This window comes from Taudactylus pleione, unplaced genomic scaffold (assembly GCF_031769625.1).
Source record: "Taudactylus pleione unplaced genomic scaffold, aTauple2 ptg000513l, whole genome shotgun sequence".
Lineage (NCBI taxonomy): Eukaryota > Metazoa > Chordata > Amphibia > Anura > Myobatrachidae > Taudactylus > Taudactylus pleione.
The window spans coordinates 1536093-1562349 of record NW_028284915.1 but is presented as its reverse complement, the minus strand read 5'-3'; the positions used below and the strand labels follow the sequence as shown (position 1 = coordinate 1562349).

Here is a 26257-nt window from a genome sequence, read left to right as displayed (position 1 = left end):
CTTTTTTGAATCACGGCACCCTAGAGTATCAGCATTTTTTCCACGGCACCCCTGCGCCAAAAGTTTCTTATTGAGAAATTCAGAAAAAAATTAAATGAAGTAAATTGTGCTTCTATGTCACCATTAGGTACAGTTATGTGGTGGTTGACAGGGCTGCGCTTCTTTCTGTCCACATATTCTTTGATTGGCAGCCATTAGCACTGGTTTTGCCTATCACACTGAATAAAATGCATTTTATTTGGTACTGGACCACCAACCCAATGCACCCCTGCAAGTGCCCTGAGGAACCACTGCCTTAAGGGAATCACCTGACTAAGGGCCTGATTCAGAGCCAGACGCTCTGACCAGAGCGCTCGCTCTGAATCAGGGCCCCCCTACCTAACATTGGAGCGGCCTCTTGGACGCTCACAAAACTGTGGGTTACCACCCACAGCTTATGCGAGCGTCCATGATGATGGTCGCGATGGTTGCAACGAGACCCTGCGGTAGGGTCTCGCTACCGCAAGCCCTGGAGTGATTTTGGCTCTATCAGAGCCAAAATCACTCCCACTGACATCACTTGTGATGTCAGTGGGGCGGGACCCAGACGGTAGACGTTCCCATGGGAACGCCTCCATCTGGCAGCCACGCCCCCAGCACGCCCACCAAAGGGGGCGTGCTGTCACTCACCATCGACATCACGCCCCCTTTGGTGCGAGACCCCGAGCGACAGCTACCCCGTCGCTCGCCGGGTCTCGCGCATGCGCACGACGGAGCTCCCTCCGTCGTGCGCATGCGCATTTGGGTACCATCGACCCGCTTGCGAGCGTCCTGCGCTCGCGAGCGGGTCTGAATGAGACCCTCAGTGTCTAAACTCACTTCATTGATTACAATTTCAAATGATTTCAGTAACATGCATAAAATACAGTATTGTCCACTGTGCTGGCCTAAAGTACAATAATCCCCCTCTAACAGTCCCTGTGTCATGGCTTGATGTGTACATTTGGATTGCTTGTTGCTGTTCTTCCAGTAGTTGAAGCATATAAAAGGTGGAATTCCACCTGATTACTAACTCTTGCTTCAGTTGGTGGCCTGGCAAGTGGAACTGTTGTTGCAGCTGATGCAATATGCTACATGCAGTTGCTGAAAGCCAAAAAGGTCCAGAAATGTTTCGGGCCACAGACAGGATTATATTTATGCATCTGTCCTTTTTTGCAAATCTGCACCACCAAGTTTATTGTGTGCGCAAAACATGGTACATGTTCAAATTCACTCACTTGTAATGCTCATACAATGTCATTTATTGAAAATGACAAATCCAATGGAGAGTCTTAGCAGGGTTACCCATTTTATTAATCACATCCATGAGTTTTTCCGAGATTATCACCAGTATGCCTCTTAGTGAAGCCAGTGATACAGAGAGCAGTCTGTCTGTAAATTAGCTGGCATTGTGTGTTAGATACTACTGCTGCTTAAGGTGATAGACGCACCCAATGGTACTTCACAGCCATGTAGTCTATCGTTTGACCAGTACCTCTTGTCCACATATGTATTATTAAGTGGATATTGGGTACAATGGCATTTTGAGGCCAATAATAAGGTTTTCATAATGTTCCGGTACAGGTGAGGTATTGTTGTTCTGGTAAAATGGAATCAAGATTTTGGTAGGACACAGGACCTCAACTAACTGTCTAAAGCCAGATGCATTGATGGTGCATATTGGACACAGAGCTAATGCCAGAATAGCCGTCATGGGATCAGTGATCTGCTGTGCAAATGGATATCAGCTGTCATACTTGGTTCCACTTGCAAATTGTTATTTCACAGTCAATTGTTGTTTGAAACTACTAAGGGTAAATTTACTAAAATGAGAGTTTTTAGAGATGTTGCCCATAGCAACCAATAAAATTATAACTATTATCTTCTAGAAGTTACTAGTTAAGTAGAATCTGATTGGATGCTATGGGCAACATCTCCACTTCTAAAAACTCTCATTTTAGTAAATATACCACCTAGTCTTCTTGGTCGTCACCTGTGATAAATATTCACCCCGGTAGCAGCAGCCCTAGTGCCCAAAGATTCATCTTGGGAATCCTGGATAGTCAGTTAGTAATTGCAAATTGGATGCAGGAGGACTATCTCTGATCATTAATGAGGAAATTGATGATGAAAGTATTGTGGAGATTGTACGTGTTGGGATCTATACATATTGCTGGTATCTGATGCTGGACTGTTTGTTATTATTTACAGTATTTTTGAGACTGGATTGATTATTTGATTGGTTGATTAGGAAAATGCAATATGAGACATTGCCTTGTGAATTGTTTGTAGCAACTGAGAAGAGATAAGGCCATAAAAGTATGCAATGTTGTTGTGAATTGCATAATTGGGTTACAGCCCCTGTAGCCCATTTATGAGATGCACCAGAGAGTATAGGTATGCAGGGAACTAGCTCCAGAGGCCCAAGCACAGTATAGGGAAATAGAAGTAGAGTAGGTAGTGGATGACAGGTAAAAAAAATGTGTCACAATATTTTTTATGAATAATACACTACACTTACAGTGTCACAATATTTTTTATGAATAATACATTGTTTCCACTTACAGTGTCACAATTTTTTTATGAACAATACATTGCATTTCCACTTACAGTGTCATAATAATATTTATGAATAATACACTCCGTTTCCACTTACAGTGTTACAGTTTTTTTATGAGTACAATGCACTACCACTTACAGTGTCACAATATGTGTTAAGCTGCCCCCATTTGGTAGGTGGGCCGGGGGGTGGTTTCCAAAATGGAGGCGTTCCTTTACAAACACCTACTGTTTTGTGGGTGGCCACACTGACATTATTAGTGATGTCAGTGGGGATCTTCCTGCTCCATCAGAGCAGAAAGCTCCCTGGGGCTTTCAGTGCCCAGACCCAACCTTAGGGTCTGGTCGTAAGCCCCTATGGTCGCGATGGTGATCACCATTGCGACCATCAACCTGGTCGGTCGTTAAGCTGTGGGTGGTAACCCACAGCTTAACGATCGACAAGGAGGTGGCCGTTCAGGATGCAAGCGGCCGCCCTGATTCAGAGCGACCACTTGCAACTAATGACCGCCTCTGAATGATGCCCACAGTAATAGTGCTCTTTATGCACATAATGCCCACATTAATAATGCTCCTTACACATAATGCCCACAGTAATAATGCTCCTTACACATAATGACACACAGCAGTGTACTTTACTGAAGCTCCGTCCAGCAGCTCCTCGTATTCGGCACTATGGGAGAGACGTCATGATGTATCACCCTATACACAGTGCAGGAGCCAGACGGCGGTGCTCAGAAGTGAGCTCCAGCCTCTGGCTACAGGGAAAGAGCTGCCGGGTACCCCCTGTAACAAAATCACAGCAGGTGCTTGCAAATGGAGAAGATGGTGGCAGTGCCTCTCCAGCATTACGTTGGCCCTGGCATAAATACACAATAAACTGCCCTATAGCACCCCTAGTATAAGCCAGGTGGCACCCTAATAATGACGTTTCATTTTTTATCATATAAGTTTTATGTTCAAATTTTATACTATGCCTAAACACACAACAAACTGCCTTACAGCGTCTCTAGTATAAGCCGGCTGGCACACTTATAGTAATGATGATGTTATAATAGTTTTTTTTATGTTTTATAAAAAAGTGCCCCAGACAGCTTTTTAAGTAACAGTGCTGCAGTCCACTCCTATGGCATTTTTTGTGCCTCACAGCAGGGCCGAAACTAGGATATCTGTCACCCGGTGCAAGGCAGCAATTTTGCGCCCCCAGTGTGCGTCTCTTGACCCCAGTGCGACTCTCAGCCCCATTTCCCCGGCCCCAGTGTATCTCAGCCGGGAATGCTGTGTGCATTGCACTGGCCTAACAGACACTAGAGGTCCAGTAGGACCTCAGGCATCTGTTGCCTCTTTGGCGGCGGCCATTTTTGGATGGCCGTTTTCTGAGTCTGCAGCCCCCAAGCCACCTCGAGTTAGCTTTTTCACCCCCTGCAATCCGGCACCCGGTGCACGTGCACCTCTAGCTCCCCCCTAGTTGCGGCCCTGCTCACAGCAGCACACAGTTGGGTATATTTACTAAAGTGCGTGTTTTTAGAAGTGGAGATATTACCCATAGCAAGCAACCAATCAGAATATTTTTTTTCTGTATGCACATTCTGTATTGTATCCAATTCATTTGGAAATGTTCTCTTTTGTACTGCAAAGTTCTTTAATACAAATAATTGGATTTTTTTAAAAATGCAAAAAATAAAATTCATACTCCAAAGCATAAACTATGAACATAATTGTAAAAAGACAGTGAAAGCAGATCTCTTACGACTTGAGTCAGAGCTGGACAGAGAAGCATATACAGCAGCATCTATTGGCTATCACCCTTCTGCAACTTTATTCAAATGCTGATACAAATTCCTTCCCTTGTGTGTCCGAATGTGCCAGGTTTGAGATGGCCAGTTTTAGTGTCTGTACACACAGTAATACAGATTGGTACATTCTAAGATGCCACCATTGGTCGCACCATTGAAACTTGCGCCAGCCCTATGGCAGGTGTCCATTTTCCATTTGACTTTGGCCTCCTGTGTCTGTGGCTGTGTGTCTTTGTAAATTTCAGCTCCAGGCCCATATGGACCTTAATCTGGCACTGGTTAACTATAATTTATGTATTCAAATGAATGTATTAAATGCAGTATTGTATAAATTACTGGAGCTGCAGTGGTGGCAGTGGGTTGAAACTTTTTATTAAGGAGTCCCAGTGACTGTGGAAGGTGATAGACACACCTTGCCCCAGGGCTAGAATGCCACGCGCACTTGGCGGGAAGGGAAAAGGTCACATGACAAGGGGAGAAAAAAAGCAGCAGTGTGGCAGAGAGTCCTCAGGTACCTGTGAAGTAGTGAGGGACAGAGACAATGCTCTCACTAGGAGTGAGGTTAGACATCGCCGTGTGCTTGCATTCGGAGCTGAGACCTGCTGGTGGGCTGGCTCGGAGGGGGAGACTGAGTAGGCCAGGAGAAATTAATCTTCCCTCTACATAAGGACTCTTTGAAGGGAGCTGGATGGAGGAGGAACAATGGTGCACTTTCTGTCCTGTTGGTTGGGTCCCAATAGTCTGAGCTCAAACCATAAATGTGATAGTGGTTTCTATTGTTGGCTTACTAATGGTATAAAATTCAACTCATTGTTGTAAATCACTTGTGATGTAAACTGGATAACAACAATATATTTTATTGAGTGATGTTATGTCAAATAAAAAACTTTTTTTTACTAACAGTGGCCTTTGGGTCTGTTATGTCTAGGTATCTCTTGGTGTGAGGGTTTTATTGCAGTTAAGACCAAAGGGGGGAATTAGTACCTGAAAACAACTATTCCATTTGTTGTCATCTACAAGATGTGGATCCGGAAGGTTATTTCAAAACCGATCACGAGGATAAATGGATATAACCCATTCCTGTCATTAATCTAGAGTTGGAATATCGGAATGTTTCAACATTCCTAAAATAGACTGTTTTATATGACATACATGAAACAAATTTATCTCTGTATGATAATTGGAGTATTATACTGTTTTGTTCCTATATGAGTAAAATAAACATTGTGCCACAAAAAAAAACCAAGCCTGAAAGGAAATATCTAATTGCTTATTTGGATTCTGCATAAAAAGTATACTTAGAAACCCATCAAAACCCTTTGGAAAAAAATGTTGTTGTTATTTTTCAGTGCATGGACCTGAACAATAATAGTTCACGACCTGAAAATGGCTGAAAAATGGTCAGGATAATGACAGTATCAAACATGTCTGAACCACCTAACAATCTCTCAGCAAACTTCATGTTGTGAATAGAGATCGCCTCCATACTAGGCATCATGGAGACAAGGCTGTAGAGAGCTGGCCCAAGCCCCATTACTATCAGTGGGCGTGGTTTAATCGTGGGAGGATTGGCAACTCCCCCTTAGGAAAAACATTCTATTTGTTGCACCACTTTGCGTTGGGGAGTGGTGCGCTATTAGCCCCTCAGCCCAACAACAACCACATTTGGTGTTGTGGCTGATATTACAGAAAGTGTATTAACTAGGATATACTTCTATAAATGAAGTATTTCTGCAGATAAATGGGTTTCACCACAGATTTACAACTAAGACTTGTTATATGTAAATTTTGGATTATACCGAGTATACACTATAAAATATGCAAAACTAACCGCATTATACAAATGTTAAACTGTATATAACCTATACATGGACCTATCTTGTATAGTGCTGCATAAAATCATGCCAGTTTTTAAATAAAAAAAATAAATAATAAAAAAACAGCAAACCTGGAACATGCAACTTGGTCTGTATCTTTCTAAGGGCCCCCATACCCGGGGCGATAAAGCAGGCGATCCGACTGATTGGTGCGATTTGCCTGCTATATTGCACCGTGTATGGCCCTGATGTCGGGCCGAGCGCGCTCCCGTGGGGTTGTACATCGCACCCCCTGATCTTTCTGCAGGACCAGTTGATCAGGGGATGCGATGTGTGATCCCATGGATTGCTATGCGGGTGAGGGAGGGGGGAGCCAGCATATCCGGCGATCGGCCACCCGATCGCACCCTGTGTGCAGACCGCCCGATATGTGGGACGACGGATCCCCTGTCGCCTCGCACGGTGCCATCGTGTATGGGGACCTTAAGGCTACAATAAAAAAAACTACATAAGATCACACTTTTGCTGGAGCTGTAAGTCTGAAAAAATACAGTTGATAAGTAGGAAGTAATAACCGGTAAGTACATTACAATTATTTTCGCTGCCTAATGCTGTCCCCACATTCAGTCAATATTAGATCATTTAGCCAGATATTGCAACAGGATTGATCATTATCTGTCATGTGGACATTTGCTCTGTCATCCAAGTGGCAAGACTGGCCTATAAATGGCCATCTTATATTTAGAGATGAGTGGATTTGGTTTCCTATAAACTGAACCTCCCCCCACCCCTAATTTTCCCGATTACGGGTAGATCCAAGACATGGCTCCGGTTTCCCCACCAGGCTCAGATTCCAAAACATCATCTTCTCGGAGTTGGATCTTGCATGTTTTGGATATGATATAAGCAGTGGCAGCTCCAGAGGTAGGGCTGCAGCATGGTCCAAAATTCAAATAGGGGAGTCACACCAACTGTCACCCCAAATGCTGCCAAACATCACTGGCAATTGGTGTGGCTTCCCTATTTGAATTTTGGACCTCGCTGGATATAAGTCCTTCCTGTGGTGATTTAGGTGCCATTTCACCGCTGGGCAGAGAGCATGGCTGCACAGAACTCCATACAGGGCAGCAAGCAGAATTATACATGGCAGCCAGCGTTATATATTTTATTGGTGCACGCAGCCCCCATAGCTCCTCCTAATAAATTACACAGCCCTCCTTGCTCCTCCTGATAAATTATACAGGGCAGCCAGCATTACACTGGCAGGCAGCCAGTGTTGTACAGTATATCTTTCTTTTATTGGTGCACACAGCCCTGTGAACTCCTCCTAATAAATTATACAGGGCAGCCAGCATTATATGTATAGTTTATTGGCGCACACAGGGCCTGATTCAGCCCCGGTCGCTAAGCTGCGCTCTCTCGCTGCCAAAAGGAGTCGGGTATGCAAATCCTGCGATAACACTGTCTGGCTTGACGGCAGTCAGCGTACGCAGGAGTATAAAGCCGCCCACCTTTCTCTTAGCATCTCAAGAAAGTGTGTGATTAATCGGGAACATCGAGCCTCATCGGAGCTGCACGCAGCTCTTGAGGTAGACCCTACCCCACCGCAATCACTGCGATCAGTTCAGGCTAAAATACAACCAAGTGACGTGTTCAATGATGCTACTTTGCTAATTATGCACAGCCATTAAATCCATTTTGATGCTTAGACACGCCTGCGTTTGCACATCACTCCCCCGTTCACAAGCACCTTCCCCTGTCACCACCCACAAAAGGCACTATCTGTCACTCAAATTAGCGTCCAGTCTGTGTACTACGAGCGCATGATTCCCGGCTGCAGTCACTGGTTCGTGCATGCGTACTTTGATGCATACGCATGCGCAGATGTGCGCTAAGCGCCCATAGTGTGCGTTTGCAGGTTAGCGAATGGGTCTGAATCAGGCCCACAGCCCCTAAAGCTCTTTCTAATATACACTATACAGGGCAGCATTATATTATTTTTTTTAACTGGTGCACGCATCCCCCAGAGCTCCTCCTAATATACAGGCATTATTCATTGGCATAAACCTTTTACTGTTGCACTGCACAAGTAAACAGTCACACTGGTGCTGTAACAACTGCCCATTGTGCAGCACAGATGCCCTGAGTCCTAATACAGAGACAACATTAACCCTTGGTGCACACTGGTGTTGTTTTTTGTCACTGCATGCTGTGCAGCCCAGAGATCCTAATACATTAACCCTTTATTGGTGTACATTGTTGCCCGCAAACGTTTTTTTGTGTGTGCCACCATTACTATAAATATAAGTGCAGTGATTCGCAGCAGTGTGTAAAAAATAAATAAAAATATATATATATAAAAAAACCTATATAGCGGTTACAGCATCCAGAGAGATTCCCTGCATATCAGCTATTCTGACAGTGGCCCTCATTCAGAGCCGCTCGTAAGCAGCTATACGCTCGTAGTCATCCGATGTTGTAAAACCACGCATGCGTCGGTGTAACAGTGCACATGTGCGTACGGCTGATTGCGATCATTTTTCCAGTCGTTCGTCGAATAGCGAACAGGAAGTGACATGTCAAATGTGATTGACAGAACTGTCCGTTTTGGGGCGGTGACGGGGTGGAGATGGGAAAACGCATGCGTGTCGAGGCGTTTTTGGGGCGAACATAAATTATCTGATGCGAATGGCCAATGTGAACGAAAAAAGTGATACGTCACTGACTGATCCCCTTTCCATTAAAACTTCTCGCTCAGCTTGTGATCTGGTATACTCTACCACAATGACGATGGTCTCTTCGTCCTTCCCGAGGCACATCGATGGTCTTCCGATTTATCAATTGAGGCCACAAAAACAATCAGTGTTGAATTGCAAAAATGCTTGTAAGGTGTTTAGCAAATAGCTTTTTTTTTGTAGCAAAAAAACGTACGCAGGTGAACTACTCAGCTGCTAATTTCTGGGTTAGACAATCAATTAGCTTTCAAAATTATTTAAAAATTGCGTGTTTTTGCCACATTTTTATTTTTTATTTTTTAGGGCAACAATATTGTACGCATGTTTGTTATTTTTCTTCATTTTTTAGGGGCAAAGAAAACAATCGTCCTTTTGTTTTTTGCTAAGTGTTAATTAAAACTCATAAATTGTTTTTAACCCTTGTCTTTTTTTTTACCAAAATAATGTTTAGATTTCCATTGTATTGTTTGTAATTTTGTTTGCGTGATTACCTTTTAACCAGTTTTTGAATAAATTAACAATAGAATTGTGCAGATTGTAAACAGTATTTTATTTGTTTTCACATTGTTTTTTTTTTGGTGTTTTTTCAAAAATAAAATCTGGATAACGTAAAAACAAATCACAAATTATTTTAGAAACACACAAACAAAAAAGTGGCATTTCAAAACCACAAACAAACAAAATGTAAAAACAATTTACAAGAAAGGAGAGGGAGGTTTTGGGCATTAAGGAATATGGGGCAAACACAGAGAAGGATTGTGGGAAAATTAGCCAGTGCTGTCATCACCTTTTGGCCCGTTTGGCCGGGGTAGGGAGGGAGCCTGAATGGGTCCGGGATGTCCTTCTGCTGGCCTGGCCAGAGGCAGATGTTGTGGCCTCTGCACTAGGCATAGGGCTAGGCACATTTGGAGGGATGGCTGTTGTTGTGGCCGAGGTGGAGGGTCCTGATGTTCCGGCAGGAAGGGAGGCCGGCTCCAACATCTGCTGGCGAACGAGCTGCTCCAGGGCATTTGCTATTCGGACGTTGGCCCCAGTATTTTCCACCAGGGCCTTAGCAATGGTCACGTTGGCCGCAGCACTTTGCTCCAGGGCGTCCGCCACCCGTAGCAGACTGGCGTCCAGCCTCAGCAGAATCTCGGTGTGCTGATCCGTTTTAATATTGAGATCAGTGAGGAGGGCCACTGCCTGCGAGGGGGAATGCCCTAGACTGTCTTCCACAGGGTCCCCAGCCGGATCTACTGCTTCCTCCCCTGCAGAGCCAGCAGAAATTCTGCAGCCAAAGCTCCCCTCTGGAGCAGACTCAAGAAAAAAGAGAAAAGAGTAACATTAGAATCTAGATATTGTCCCAAATACATTTCTGAGTTGTTAACATTACATTTACCTTGGGCAACATGAGGAGCCGCAAAGTCTGGCATTTCGGTATCCATGTTCGACACGCCAAACACCTCCTCATCCTGCACACACCCCTGGGCCATCTCCTCCAAATCTGTGAGCTCCAGTGACACAGGGGTGGGACCCCCTCCTGTCCCCCCTGCATGCCTAGCCCTATCACACAGTTTTTGCTTAAGCCGATATCTGAAGTCGCTCCATCTGTGGGTTAAAAAGTTGGCATTATTCCTGCAGTATTTGGACCTGTAAACACTTTTTTATCAAATGTAGTTTTTACGTACCGGCGTTTGACCTCCCGGGTTGAACGTTCAAACTCACCCACCCTATTGACACCACTGGCTATGTCATCCCACATTTTCTATTTCTGGCTTGCACCCATATTCCTTGGTGACTGTGGCAGGTTGTCATTGAACATTTGCACCAAAACCTCCATCTCCTTTCTTGTGAATTGTGGCTGCCTTTTTTTTTTTTGGTTTAGTTGGCCTACTAGGCCCAGCAGCCTCTTCCATGGCATCCTCCACTCCTTTTTTAAAATGATTTTAAAATTTAGAATGTAAACCGTTCCCAAAATTATTGTTAAACATAGTCCTTTAGCCCATAAAAGACAAATACTTACCTGGCGCCTCTTGGCCAGTGCTTTGCTGCTCTGTAGTCATTTTGGACCTTCAGTTCTCACTACAGCAGACCGATTTGGGTTTTAGTGACGTTTTTATACATGCGTCAGCATTATTCGGCCGCATCATTGATTGTGCGCTCCTATTGTCCGTCCTTAATTTGAGCGGGAAAATAAAGACTATTTATGGCTTGGTGTGACTCGAGTCGAGGTGGCGTGTTATGGTTGTTGGAGGTTTTTTGCGTAGGAGTTGATTGTTGGCGGAATTTGGAGTTGAAGGCGGATTTTTTGGTTGTGATCTTTTTGTTTGTTTTCTTACTTATTTAGTGGATGGCACTCACATACCACTTCAGCCTCCAGCAAGGCTGGAGGCTATATTTAGGAACTGAAAGCACTTTCATTCGATTAATGAAATGGTGGTATGTGATGCCTCCCTCCAGATCCTGTCCCTGAATACCAAATTCCCCTAAAGTGCACATGATTCCTTCGTCATCCGGCAATCAGGGATTTGGCACAAATTAAACAACCTCCAAGCTGGTGATGCGTGGCTTCTGGGTAAGTTGAAACCTTCTGTTGAAACCAATGCCAATCTTGTTACACAATGGTCCTGATGTTTTTTTATATATTTTCACAGGAGACAGTGGTTACCCTTGCACGCCCTGGCTGCTCACTCCTTATTTGGTTCCCACACCAGGGCCACAAAGTGAGTATAATTCCGCACTTACAGCCACCAGGCAGGTGGTGGAGCACTGTATCTGCCTTTTAAAAGGCCGATTCAGATGCCTCCACCGCTCTGGTGGCGACCTCATGTATTTGCCGGCGATGGTTTCGAAAATTGTGGTCCTGTGTGGGATATTTCACAACATCGCCATAAAGAGTGGTGTCCCAATGCAGCCAGAGGATGCCTTGCCTGAGGATGGCCCCCCCGAGGTTGGTCGGAGGTCAGTATGTGGGGGGGCCATACGCGATGATGTGGTGGCCAGATTTTTTAGGTAATTATTTTCAAAAATTAAGTTAATTGACACAATGTAGACATGTAAGTTTTTAATGGCCAATTTTAATTTGTGTTTTAACTTTTTTTGTCTTTTATTCCATAAAATTAACCTAAAAAACGATGCCTACTACCTGATCCAAAAAATTTACTTCATGTGGCCACATTGGATATAACTTCTGGAACAATGATTTCTTCGCCTCATTTGTGGATTCATGTTGGCATGCTACTTCTTCAAACAGTTCTTGATTGTTGTTGTTATTTTGTTCTTTTTGGTGTTGGTTGTATTTTTGAGTGTGTTTTCACTGTTGGTTGTATTTTTGAGTGTGTTTTCACTGTGTGAATTGATTGTGACAATTCACTTTGTGTTTATTATTTGTGTGCATTAAATTTATTTTTAACGTTAAACAAACATTTCCTTGGTAAATTACAAGCAAGTGTAACCTGGTCCAAAAAAGGCAAACTTGCTTAATGGCTAATCCTGTAATGTGTTAAATTGTAAAGTATTTTACCCTGCTTTGTGGCTAAAAACAAACACCAAAGGTATTATGGTGAATCAGTATGTTTTCTAATCTAGGCCTAAGCAGGTTTGATTTAATTTTTACATTACCCACAAAAATAACCCAAACAATTTTGCAGTTAATTCTACAAACCTATTGGTATTGTTAGGTGTTTAATGTGCCAGCTTACTTACTTGAGCTTTCTAGAATCTAATTGACATTACAGGTTGAGTCTCCCATATCCAAATATTCCAAAATACGGAATATTCCGAAATACGGATTTTTTTTGGCATGACTGAAATAATGAAACCTTCGAATTTTAATGGTTCAATGTACACAAACTTTGTCTAAGGCACAAATTATTAAAACTATTGTATACAATTACCTTCAGGCTGTGTGTATAAGGTGTATATGAAACATAAATGAATTTCATGTATGTACACCAACTTTGTTTGAGCCACAAAATTAATGAAAATCTTGTATAAAATGACCTGCAGGCTGTGTGTATAAGCTGTATATAACACATAAATGCATTCTGTGTGTATATTGGGGTCCCATTCCCAAGATATTTCATTATAATATGCAAATATTCCAAAATACGGAATATTCCGTTATCCAAAATACCCATGGTCCCAAGCATTTTGGATATGGGAGACTCAACCTGTACTTAAAAACTCATGCTACAATAGTCGACTTATGTAAGTTTCAACAAATCTAATATTTACAGACAAGGACTTTAATAAATCAAAATATATATATATATATTTTTTTTTTTTGGAGAAAACAAAAAAAAATTAGTGGTGCTGGAGTGCCAACAGATGATCCAGGACCACAAGCATGCCTACTACATGGCCCCTCAAGCTCTGCAAGCCGGCAACCATTTCTTGGTTCCGCCTCTGGTCCTCTGTGGGTTTAAAAAATGTGTGGATTACTAAAATGATACCTTAATTTATATGTTACCAAACAACTTAAAAATCAGACTATACAAAAAAAACAATAAAAAAAAACTACAACCCAAAAGTAATGCCAAACGCAAAGATTGTATAAAAAAAAAATGAACATAAAAAATACACATAAATAGGGACAACTACGCCAAAATACTACATTTGTTGGTACCGTAAACAAGAAAGACACAAGTATGAGTGTTTGGACATGTGTCATATGTGTAAGGGGAAAACATCCTAGACATTTTTTCACAAAGATATATATCCAAAACATTAGAAATACTTTACAAATTTGAAATGCACAGGCAAAAGGACAACATCAACAAAAAACAAATTAATGCAAAAGCAACCATAGTTTAAAAGGGAAACATACCGGTCATAATGATGACTGGGCCTGGAGCCCCGAAATCGTCTTCCGCAGAGGTGGGCCAGTGCTGCTCGGATGGAGGAGGGGTGATTTGGCTGGAAGTTGAGGGTGAGGAAAAGAGAGGGGTGGGTGGAGGGGAGGGTGATGAAAAGAGAGGGGGGGGGGTGGAGGGGAGTGTGAATTTGGAGGGATGGGAATGTGATGAGAGGGAGTGGCATCACGGTCTGCCAGGTCTGGGGTGGAGGGGGAATTTGGGGAAGGTTGGGGATAGGATGTTTGGGTGGGAGTAGGGGATAGGGGACGAGCCAACGTTGTAGACATCGTAGTCTGCGCTCAGCCCCTAAATGATGTATAAAAATTTATATTATTAAATAATTAATATTTTTCCAAAAAAATTTACACACCAAAAAAAAAAAAAAGAAACAGGGCTAGACGGAAAACATGCACATGCAGGTATGTCCAAAATAAAGGAACAGGGCTAGACAGAAAACATGCACACGCAGGTATGTCCAAAATAAAGAAACAGGGCTAGACGGAAAACATGCACACGCACATGCTTACATTTTAAATTTATAAAAAAAAACATTTACTTTCCTGAATTTGCAGACGCAAATTGGCAAAAAGGCGTGGGGATCTGCGGCGTAAATCTGACCATCGCCTTTCTAGCTGGCTGATATTTCGGCGGTAGCCCAACGTACGCAGGCGGCGCCACACCTCCGCATAGGCGAGCCGCTTGCGGAGGTTAGTGATGGGGGCCGGATGCTCAGTTATTCTCCGGTCTATCACATCTGTGAGGACCAGGAGTTCGCGGCGACAAAAAGCTGCGGCTGTCATGATGGCAATGATTTTTTTTACACAAAACAGTTTTAATAAAGGTCCAAGAAAAAATTTAATTGGCTAATGTACTTTGTAAATTAACAGAAAGCATTCTATTGGTTATTGTATGAGTCATGTGACCTACACCCTCACAAATATAATGTGAGTTATGATAGGCTTGATGCAGTGACATGCGTAAGCTAATTTAAATATTATTAAAAAAGAAGAAAAATCTGCATATAAACAAACGCAAAACAATAGTAGCATTCAAACAAACTTTTAAATTTGAAAAACCATCCCCTTGGTACAAACGTACGTATTCTGCGGAAGGAATGACACACACGAACAATAATAAAGTTTATTGACATTGTAAAAAAAAACGGATTGCAAAGATGTGAATACCAAATAAGCTAATGAATATACTGATTGCTATTAATCGATTCAAGTATGTTTGCAGAATGAAATAGCAGGCAATCGAAAACTGACAGGGCCACTTCCGGATTTGACTTGTGCGAGCGTTCCATGCAACCAAAGAGGAGACGGACGGTCGCTATTTTGAACGTTCGCTAGTTAGAGGAGGGGTTGGGAGACTATGGGGCGGAAGATTAGCTACGAGCGAACATACGAGCGAACGCTTGAATTTAAATATTTCCGCTCGTACGGCGGACGAGCGAACGGCCACTTGCGTCCGGGTCTGAATCAGGCCCAGTGTTCCGGATCTTCCGTCCTTCCCCTTTGCCATCTGGGGACTTATACAGCTTCTTGCACCAGCCCTCCAGCATCTATCAGACAGTGACTCCGCTGGCAAGTGGAACGCTCCCCGCTGCTGATAAAAGGAGACACTTTCCATCCTGACTATTTGGCTCAAATAGTGTGCTTTTGCCTAAAAAACAGCTTGGATAGATCGAAATTTACAGGTACTCTACCTGGTTTTCCACTAAATATTCTGAGGGACAGATGGACTTTTGCTCTGACATTGGTCTTTATTATAAGAACTGCATATTGGTGTGTAAGGTCACAAACATACTTTTATTCATGCATATGATTGCTATATTTCATACTCTGATAGTATGATTTTTATTTTCTTAATAAATAATTTTAAAACAGTGAACCAGTTTCAGTGAACCAAAGTCTCACTCCCCTTCTGTTGAGCTGCTTTTATTTATATTGTAGAGTCTAAGGGTGTTCACGAGTGCTATGTGTGAGGCTGACATTTTGGATACTGTGGGCCTGATTCAGGTTGGTTCGCAATGCTGCATTCGCACGCAACTGGCCAATGTTAGTTATCTGCGCATGCGTACAAGACACAGTATGTGTGCGCGAACTAGTCACTGCGAACAGGAAGCGATCTCAGCCAGTACATAGATGCTACGCAAGCATGAGTGACAGGACGTGTTTGTGGGTGGTGACAGGGGGTGGTCGATGGTAATGGGGGTGTGGTGGTGCAAATGCAGGCATGTCTGAGCGTTGGAACGCATTTCAGGGGTGTACATAATTAAGATGCATCGTCAGCATACACGTCTCATGGCTGAATTAAACACAGTAGCACTAACAGTGCTTGCGGCAGGGTATGGTCAACCACAAGTGGTGCATATGTATCCAATGTTAGCCGATGCTACCGGTTGTTTAATACACTTCCTAGAGATGACGTCTGTTACTAAGGGAAAGTGGGCGTCTTGTTGTGTCAGGCTAGTGGGCATCTAATTTCATACCACGATCGCATGGCAAAACATAGTGAGCGTGCTAATGTCTTGCTAGCAATCACGGGATTTGCATACTTTGACTGCAGATGCAGCATTGTGAGCCAACCTGAATCAGGCCCTGTATTCATAGAGAAGCCTCCTTCCACCATTTCTGCACCCTCTGCCAATGTGGGGATGAGCAGCACAAGTAAATATGGCTACATATAAATTGAGGATGTTACTGATGAAATGCAACAGGATGAGGGGATATTTGTGTAGCTGACACTGGCACTAATGAGGATGTTGTTTGGATAAGTAGGGCACCAGTGACACCAGTTCTTGCCCATGATAAGAAGAAGACCATTGTCATGCCTGGGCATAACACCAAAATTCCACCTCTTATGTGTGGAATTAATTTTACCCAAATCCTGACAATTGTCAAGCCATCTGTAGTGTTTGTAAAGCCAAAGTAAGCAGAGGTAGGGACATTAACCATCAAGGAACCCTCTCCCTGTTACATCATTTGCAGCAAGTTCATGAAAAGTTTTTGGCAAAATATGAAAATTATGCTAAAGTAAGAACAAGCAATTATCTCAGCTAGATCCCAGCACCTGCAGTCTCCACTGCCAACGCCTTCATCATCAGTCTCCTAATTACTGATTGGAGGTTGTCTTGTATCACATTTGCTAAGGCTAACTGACTCCTCCCCTATCCAGGATTCCTCAGAAGATTCATTGAGTGCTAGGCATGCTGCTACTGAGGGTGGATCTTCATCAGAAGGGGATCAAGAAAACTACTACTACTACTAGTAGTTTCAAAAAACAATTGAATGTTAAACAATCCTTTGCAAGTGGAAGCAAGTATGACAGCTGTCACCCAGTTGCACAGCGGAGCACTGAAGCTAATGCAGCTATGCTTGCATTAGATCTTTGTCCAATATCTGCCATTAATGCATCTTATTTTAGATAATTAATTGAGGATCTGTGTCCCTGCTACCGAATTACATCTCAGTTCCATTTTACCAGAAAAGCAATTCCTCACCTGTAGTGTCATGGCTTAAAAAATGCCATTGTACCCACTATTCACTTAGCTATGAATATGTGGGCAAGCAGTAGTGGGCAAATTAAAGATTAAATGACTGTGCCAGTCCACTGGGTGGACTTATCACCCTCAGCAGCAGCAGTAGGTAACAGAAACACCAGCTAATTTCCAAGCAGGCTACTCTCTATATGACCAGCTTCATTAAGAGGCATACTGGTGTCAACCTGTTAGAAAATTGAGGAATGTCATAGCAAAATGGCTTATCCCGCTTGTAATCTTCTCAGACTTTGTCATTTCTAATAACACCACAAATATTGTGAGTGCATTACAGCTGGGTGAATTAGAAAATGACCCATGTTTTTTTACACAACAAAGTTGGTAGTGAACTTTTATTAAAAATTACAGGCGTGTGATGCTGTCTGTGGCACAAAAATTTTGGGACATTTTCGACATTCAACAACCACATGTAGAATATTGCAATGGCTGCAAGAAAATTTAAATTTGCCATGCCACCAACTGAAGTAAGAGGGTGTAACAAGGTAGAGTTCCACCCTTTAAATGCTTTAGCAACTGGTGGAACAGCAACAAGCCATCCAAACCTACACAACAAGTCATGACATAGAAGGGGGAGGGGGAATGTACCTTAGTCCAGCGCAGTGGAGAATACTTTTTGTATTGTGCAAGGAGCTGACACCATTCAAAGTTGTCACCTGTAAAGTGAGTTCAAATACTGCCAGCTTGAGTTAGGTGATTCACCTAATTAGACTTTTGGAAAAGCAGCCAAGAAACTGAAGGAGGAGATGAAACAAAGCAATTCCAATTAGTGTGTTGGACTTGTAGATCAAGTCATTTATTCGCTTTGCCAGAATCCAAAGGTTGTCAGCATTTTAAAATGATCACTACATTTTGTCGGCTGTGCATGATCCTAGGTTTAATTCATACGTCATGGTTTTTTTTTTCCAACTGAAACAGATCTTAAGAGATGCAAAGAACTCCTGGAGAGGAAGTTGTCAGTTCAAGTGTCAGATGACATGACAACATCTCCTCCAGTTTCTGCTGCCAGGAAAAAAACTGTGCTTTCCCAAGAGACCAACTGGTGATGCAGATAAGTCAACACAACATTTTGACATCTGGCCAGATCTACAAGAATTGGCCAAAATTAGTGTTAAACTGTGTATGTCCTTTGTAATATACAACGTAAGTGTGGGTGGAAGTACCCAAGGACAATTCCATCTTGCACCTCTTTTCTTTGCAGTATGTGTTGTTTGGGGCATTGGTGACTGTCTTTTTGCATAGATGACAAACTTTTTATAGTTTATTAAACTGCCATCCTGTCAGCTACTGCTGTGTGGCAATGTTTCATAGATGTCCTATATTATTTTAAACATCTGTGCCTTTGTGCCGCTGCTCTGTTGCTTAGTTTAGCCAACCAGCTCGCTGTAGCCTTTGGCCTGTAATGGTGAAAACAATATTGTGAGCTGTGAGGTGGTCAAAATTGACTGGAAATTATGTTATTGAGGTTAATAATACTGTAGGAACATAAAATGGCAAAATATTGTGATTTTTAGCTGTCATTATATTTAAAAAAAAATAAAATACCGATCTAAAACCAAAACGTGAGTTTTTTTTTTCTCAAAACCAGAACAAAGATGAATTAGAAAGAAAACCAAAACACGGGGTTGGCACACATCTCTACTTAAAATAGTACAGTAGACTGTAGCTTTGGAAGTCCTAGCATGTCTGACATGGGTTCGGTATATTAGGTCAACATTCTTCCTGTAAATATTTATAATGTTGACATAAGAGTGTTAACATAGTTGTTATGATGGCATTGAACATGCCAACAGTTTTTCTTATATCAACATTTATCATGTCGGCATTCAGCAAAACGTGTTTTTTATGCAAGCATATCCCTAACCCTAATGTTAAACTTAACACTAACAGTAACCTTAACCCTAGCAGTAACACTAATCCTAACCCTTGCAGTAATCCTAGCACTAACTCTAACCCTAATGCAAATGTCGACATTTTAAAAATATCTATAGTTCATATGTTGACATTCTGTAAATGTCGACATTTATAAGCCAGTTTCTAGGGGCTGCAGCTAATGCAGTCCCTAGAAGCCGGTGTTTGTATGAATGCATTGGTCCCGGAGCCTGCCAGATCCATTGCGTAGGTGCAGGGACTGTGGACTGCAGCATGGGCAGCCCCCTTCATCCAAGATGGTAGGAGCTGCTGTTGGTCCTTAACATTTCCTGAGACTAAACAAAGAGGACATGCTACAATAAAAACAAAAATAATGGGTAGTGTGCCCACCCAAATCCCAGTCTGATTTACACATTAGCAGAAAGGCCAGGACCACTAGACTAGGTAGCTGGGTTGGTTTCTACAATAACAGGGAGATCACAATTGACTTACAAACTTGCATACTTGCTCTACAGAAATGTAATGTGTGATTGCAGTAGTGCATGCAGAGGGGGTTTCTGGGTACCAGTAGCGCATGCAGGGGTTGTGGGTACCCAGAAACCCCCCCTGACAGACTAGGGAGCAGGCATCATGCTCTTAAGCCCCATCCCCTCATGGCAAAATGCAGAGATTCGCGGGTCAGTTGGGAGGAGGCGAAGCCAACATGACACGATTCCATTAGAATTGCATCATTTGGCTCCACCCCCTCCCGATTGACCCACAAATTCTGGCAGTTTCACGCTGGGGGGAGAGACCTAAAGACATGGTGCCAACCTGCCAGGTCTGCAAGGTTAGAGTGTGTGTGTAATGTATATATGTATGTGTGATTAATGTATGCGTGACATATGTATGTGTATGTATGTGTGTGTATATCTATATGTATGTATGTATGTAAATATATATATATAACTATATATATATATATAGTGTATATGTGTGTGTGTATGTGAAACACCCCTGTAAAAATCCTGCGTTTGCCCCTGGGTTGAACTTAGTTTTTCAACCTTAATATAATCTTAAAAGGGTACTACCTAAAGATGTAGGAGGGGTTTCAGCTTTCTGATATAGTAGTGGGTTAACACATTCCTTTAGTGAAACTGCAGTTGAATGGTAGGTTAATACTAAACTATTTATTCTACATTTACTTTGCATTATGAAAATGGGGTTGTGTATGAAATGCCGGCAGATGGGATGCTAGCTGTCAAAATACAGACTGTAAATATACTGACCCTCCCCCTTCTCTCCCTAACCCTAACCATCTGTTCCTGCATCATAACCCTAATCCTTCCCCTCGCACCCTGTTCCTCCCCATTACTTCTTAAACCTAATCCTCCCCTTTTGTGCTTGAACCTAACCCTCCATTCTTAGTGCCTAACCCTAACCCCCCAGAGTGGTGCCTAAACCTAACCCTCCTGGTCCATAGCCTAACCCTAACCTCCCCCATAGCCTTACCCTAACCCTCCTGTTGTGTCTAAACCTAAACCTTCCCCCCCGCGGTTAACACCTAACCCGGCCTGTTATACTTATGTTCGGGATGCTGGCTGTCGGGATTCTGGTGTCGGCCTCTGAACTGGCATGGGGATTCCGTTGCCGGTGTTCTGTCTCAGGTCGGGATTCCGGCCCTGGGATTTTAACAGCTGGCATCCATATCATAGATCTAAAAACTATATCCTGTGAAAATTTACTCACGCAAAAAACAGAGCAGGTAATTTGTTGATTTTTTCTAGTTTTTCAACAATCAAAGGAAAATATTTGAAACAGTCTTCCTCGTCAGTTGGTTCATAAACTCCAAGATTTTTCATCACTTTTGAAATCTTCAGGAAAAGAAAATATTAGAATTTAATTCTAAAAAGACAAATATCGTCATATAAAATCAAATCATGTTTATATTTACAAAAACAGAGATAAATAACATTGCTCACCCACAGAGATAAATAACATTGCTCCCCCACAGAGATAAATAACATTGCTCCCCTACAGAGATAAATGTCATTGCTCCCCCACAGAGATAAAAAACATTGCTCTCCCACAGAGATAAATATCATTGCTCCCTCACAGAAATACATTTATTTACTTATTATTTATTAACAGTTCTTATATAGCGCAACATATTCCGTAGCACTTCGCAATTAAATAACATTGCTCCCAACAGAGGAAATAACATTGCTCCTCACAGAGATAAATAGCATTGCTCCCCACAAAGATAAATAACATTGCTCCTCACAAAGATAAATAACATTTCTCCTCACAAAGATAAGTAACATTTCTCCTAACAAAGATAAATAACATTGCTCCCCACTGAGATAAATAACATTGCTCCCCCACAGAGATAAATAACATTGCTCCCCCACAGAGATAAATATCATTGCTCCCCCACAGAGATAAAAAAACATTGCTCCCACACAGAGATAAATATCGTTGCTCCCTCACAGACATTTATTTACTTATTATTTATTAACAGTTCTTATATAGCGCAACATATTCCGTAGCACTTCGCAATTAAATAACATTGCTCCCCACAGAGGAAATAACATTGCTCCTCACAGAGATAAATAACATTGCTCCTCACAAAGATAAATAACATTTCTCCTCACAAAGATAAATAACATTGCTCCCCACTGAGATAAATAACATTGCTCCCCACAGAGATAATTACATTGCTCCCCATAGAGGAAATAACTTTGCTCCCCCACAGAGGAAATAACTTTGTTCCCCACAGAAAAAAGCACATTTCTCCTTCTATGTCGCCAGCCAGCCAGCCCCCCTAATATGTCCCCAGCCAGCCAGCACCCCCTCCTGTGTCCCTAGCCAGCCAGTACCCCTCCTGTGTCCCCAGACAGCCTGCCAGCACTCCCTTCTGTGTCCCCAGACAGCCTGCCAGCACCCCCTTCTGTATTCCCAGCCAGCACTCCCTTCTGTGTCCACAGCCAGCCAGCACCCCCTTCTGTGTTCCCAGCCAGCCAAAACCCCCTTCTGTGTCCCCAGCCAGCCATCACCCCCTTCTGTCTCCAGCCTGCACCCCCTTCTGTCTCCAGCCTGCACCCCCTTCTGTGTCCCCATCCAGCCAGCACCACCTTGTGTTCCCAGACAGCCTGCCAGCACCCCCTTCTGTGTCCCAGACAGCCTTCAAGCACCACCTTCTGTGTCCCAGCCAGCCCTCTTAATTATAGAACTAAGCTCTCACTTACCAGCTGATGGCATGGTTTCTCTCTTGAAGTGGCGGTGCGATGTGATGCCATGATGTCATGTTTTTATGTCAAAAAATAAAAACTTTATTGCCTTGCGGCCAGGCGTAGAATTAGGTAGGATAGTGGGTGGGTGGCTGGCGGGGTAGTCGGCGTGCCACGGGCTTGCATACGGCCCCCCTGCCCAGTTCTTCACTTTATGACTGCAGGATTGGGGTTTGCGAGCCGTGCAATCGTAGTGGTTACATGCCCCATGCGATTGCACAACTCAGCCGTCCTTAAAAATGGCCCTGCTGGTGAGGTTATACAAGTGAGATATATTTGTCCCAGGTTTCTGACCAACATGTTTTAAAACCTCAGGAATCTGTTTGTGATCACACAAATAGGTCTGCTAGAGTTGTGGGCCTTAGTAAAAGCCAGTTAAGGGTTCCTGGGGTTATGGATGGAGAGTGAGGACGGGCTCCATCCACTAGGCCCATTTTTGGCCTTTAGGCCTTTAGCCTTAGAGTAGGCTAATTAGTACCTGCACCTGTGAGAGGTTGATATATTTGTGTCAAGGATTCTGTTCCTTCTCACATCAAGGGGTCCATTGATCACATATTTAAGTTAATGGGCCATTCATCATCAGTGGTCTGATAGGACTCAATGGTATTCAGCAAATTCTGAAAACATAACGTTTTTGGAGTTTGCCTCCGACAATCATCTTCAGATGGCGCTTGTTGTCGGAACCCCGCTCCTTCATATGGGAATGAGTTCTGGGGATGTGAAGAGGGATCCATGCAGATCCCTCTACCGCCTCCTCATTGTTTACCCAACGGTTTTCACGTACGTAAACTCAGGTCACACATACGCAGAAGCCGGCAACAGGACAGGTAAGTAACACTGCTACAGAAGTATCAGTTCTACTGACCGAGGAGACAGCTGCTTTTCGTAGCAGCTGTCCCCACACCGAAGCAATGCTGAAGTATCTTCAGTGGCAAGGTGGATACTTAAGTATCCCTTGTGGTGAGGTGGATACTTAATCATCACCCCTAATGATGAATAGACCCCCAAACCACTGTGCACAAGATTCTGTATGGTAGGAGCTTCAGTAGTTTGTAATGAAATGGTAAAGTAATAATTTACCTTTTAATACAGGTGTGGTGCTATGTTACCTCAACACTAAATAATGTATTGGGGTTTTGTGAACAAATATAGTAGATAGATAGATAACATCTTCTTGTATAGAATATAAAACATAAACTCTTCTGGATCCTCAGCATGCAGCAGTGAGCAATGTCGAACATGAAAGTAAGAGATTGATGTTAAGGTCTAGTGGAAGCATTAGGGTTTTTACCACCACAGATCCAACTCAATCCTTGCTACTGTACCCTCATAAAATGGGATAAATTACCTTTTTATCATGTCCTTTATGAATCCACTCGAGAAATTCTGCCTTCAGTGCTTCTTCATATTTAATTGCATCATTCTTTTCGATTATTATTTTGTCCTTCAGATGTACATTCTCCTCAGGATCTAATGTCTTCAGTTAAAAATATATTAATTTATTTACTACAGTTACACAGATGACATGAAAAGATAAGGAAAGTCTATAGATTTGGTCTATATTTGCAGAGTAGGTATATCATTCAAGTATAATATTATACAGTATTTGGTGAACTGTGGTGTCACATTTGTCACAAGAATTATTTCTGTTAGAGGACCTAATGTATGGATGTACTGTGCAGTATAAAACTGGGCCCACACCATTCCATATATCATGCAATCTTGGTATTTTTGTCCAATCTGCATAATCATCGCCTAGTGCGTCTACCATATCTATTGTTTATACTTGTCATTCTTTGCATCGTCTGTTGTGCTGCACGTCACAATGGACTATGTGATGTCAGGGTCATCTTACAGTATAGGCACACTGGGCGCATGCCCATGACTCCATGATTCTAGGGGCCTTCAAGCAAAGGTGGGCAGTGGGGCATTTCCATGAAGTGTGTGGCTGCTCTCTCTGTGCATAGGGCAGTCGGCTGAGAGGCAGGCAGCGAAAGATGCTCCCCGGCCATTCTGATTGTGAATTACACACAATCAGAGCATCCAGGCAGCATTCTTTTCCTGCATCCCAGCCTGCAGTTACAGAGCCAGATTAATGGTGGGGAAGCACAGGACTGGGACTCACCTCTGCAAAATAGAAGTGAACCTAGGTTTGAGTGGGCAAGGGGATCTCATAAGGTACACTGTGTAATAATGTAAACAGCACATGAAAATATGACCTTCTACTATTGATATGACCCATTAGTGGAACCTTGGGGTAATACAGTGGTATTACAACTGTGGTAACAGTGGTACACAGCAGTGGTCACAACAGCAGTAACTGCAGGTAATCACGGTCTTACACCTGGGACCTAAGTACTGTGCATCCACACAGCAATGTGCCACTCTACACAGTGGCACATGTGTGGCTGCATATGTGTCATGACATCACCAGGTCAGAGGTCAGACCTCTTGGTGACTATGGGTCCTAGTGCCCAAATGTATGAAGGAGAAAGTGCCAGCGTTTTTAAACATATGTCTGGCTTAAAAAGAATCATTAGTGTGAAATTTGCCAGATCACTCTGCTCTCTAACATCCCCCCCTTCCTCACTATGGGCTGCCTCCGGTTACATAAAACACATTTTATACTTTACTCAAAACATTTTGACAAAGTCCACCTGTAACCAGAAAACATTGGGTTATGCAATTAATCAACAATGAAAACATATCAACACATGTCAAATGTGTTCCAGCCCACATTTTTTTTCTAAAATGTAATGCCAGTCCCTTTGTCATTATATCAGCAATATTATCCTAACTCGTAAACAAAGCAAAGGTTACGCTCACAGACTTGTTCTCCAGCAGCTCATGGATGAAGTGATCTTAATAGCTATGTGCTTAGGGCCTGATTCAGCAAGGATCGCAGTTGCTAATATGCACGCAATCGGCCGATTGTTGCATTCTGTGCATGCGTATGTATCACAGTGCGCGAACTAGCAATTGTAATCGGGACTACAATCGCAGTGACTATGCAGACCAATCACAGAGTGATTTACAGGAAGCGCCTTTTGTGGGTAGTTACAGGGGGTGGTCGGCCGAACGCAGATGTGCCAGTGCATTCACACGCTGTTTCAGAGGTCTCATAGCGTTCCTGGCTGTTAGCAATTTCTGAGTAAGGTCAGGGCTCGTGCAACTGTGCGTACGGGTCCGATGGTACTCGATTGTACTGATGGTTTTGCTACTGTGCTAAGTATTACGAATGTCCTTATGTAGTGCTGAGTTTGCATTGCAATCCTAGTGGATTAGCTTGCTATCGCAGTTGAACTGTGTGTGTACGCAGTATTGCAATCTGTAGTGAATCAGGCCCTTAGACCGTACATGGTGCTTTGCGCTGTAGGACAAGACTACTGCTCCTCTGTCACACTCTATGCCAGTTTCTGTCACTGCCATATACTCCTCACTAGTGGTGGATAGGCTACAGTAGGTTGATTTCTTCTCTCCCTGGTGACATCTGCACCTAGAAAATGGGCCTCAGACTCCACACCCTGAATATATATATATATATATATATATATAAAATTGGAGGTGCTATCTGTGGATACCATTGATATACTGTATACACAAATAGAAGAAATAGTGCACAACTCCAAATTAACTGATTATATATAAATAAATACATTTTGCAGTAAATAGAGGTTTTTGGCATAATCTTGGCCAAGGTTATGGGCCTACCAACCACATCCAGGTAACCTCTGTAGGGTAGGTCCCTAACATATTAGGGTTCAAATCCAGAGCGCAGGACACCCCCAAACTAG

The 26257-nt window shown here is 42.8% G+C and overlaps 1 protein-coding gene across 1 annotated transcript in view; it reads right to left on the bottom strand.

The window, feature by feature from the left end:
• The window catches only part of DDX60 (DExD/H-box helicase 60), a 379348-nt gene that overhangs the window by 136637 nt on the left and 216454 nt on the right, over positions 1–26257 (bottom strand). Inside the window, exons 24-25 of the mRNA XM_088450288.1 lie at positions 23812–23940; positions 20923–21047 (exon numbers count right to left, since the gene is read on the bottom strand). Coding sequence (XP_088306414.1) covers positions 20923–21047; positions 23812–23940 — 254 coding nt within the window. The remainder of the gene's footprint in view (positions 1–20922; positions 21048–23811; positions 23941–26257) is intronic.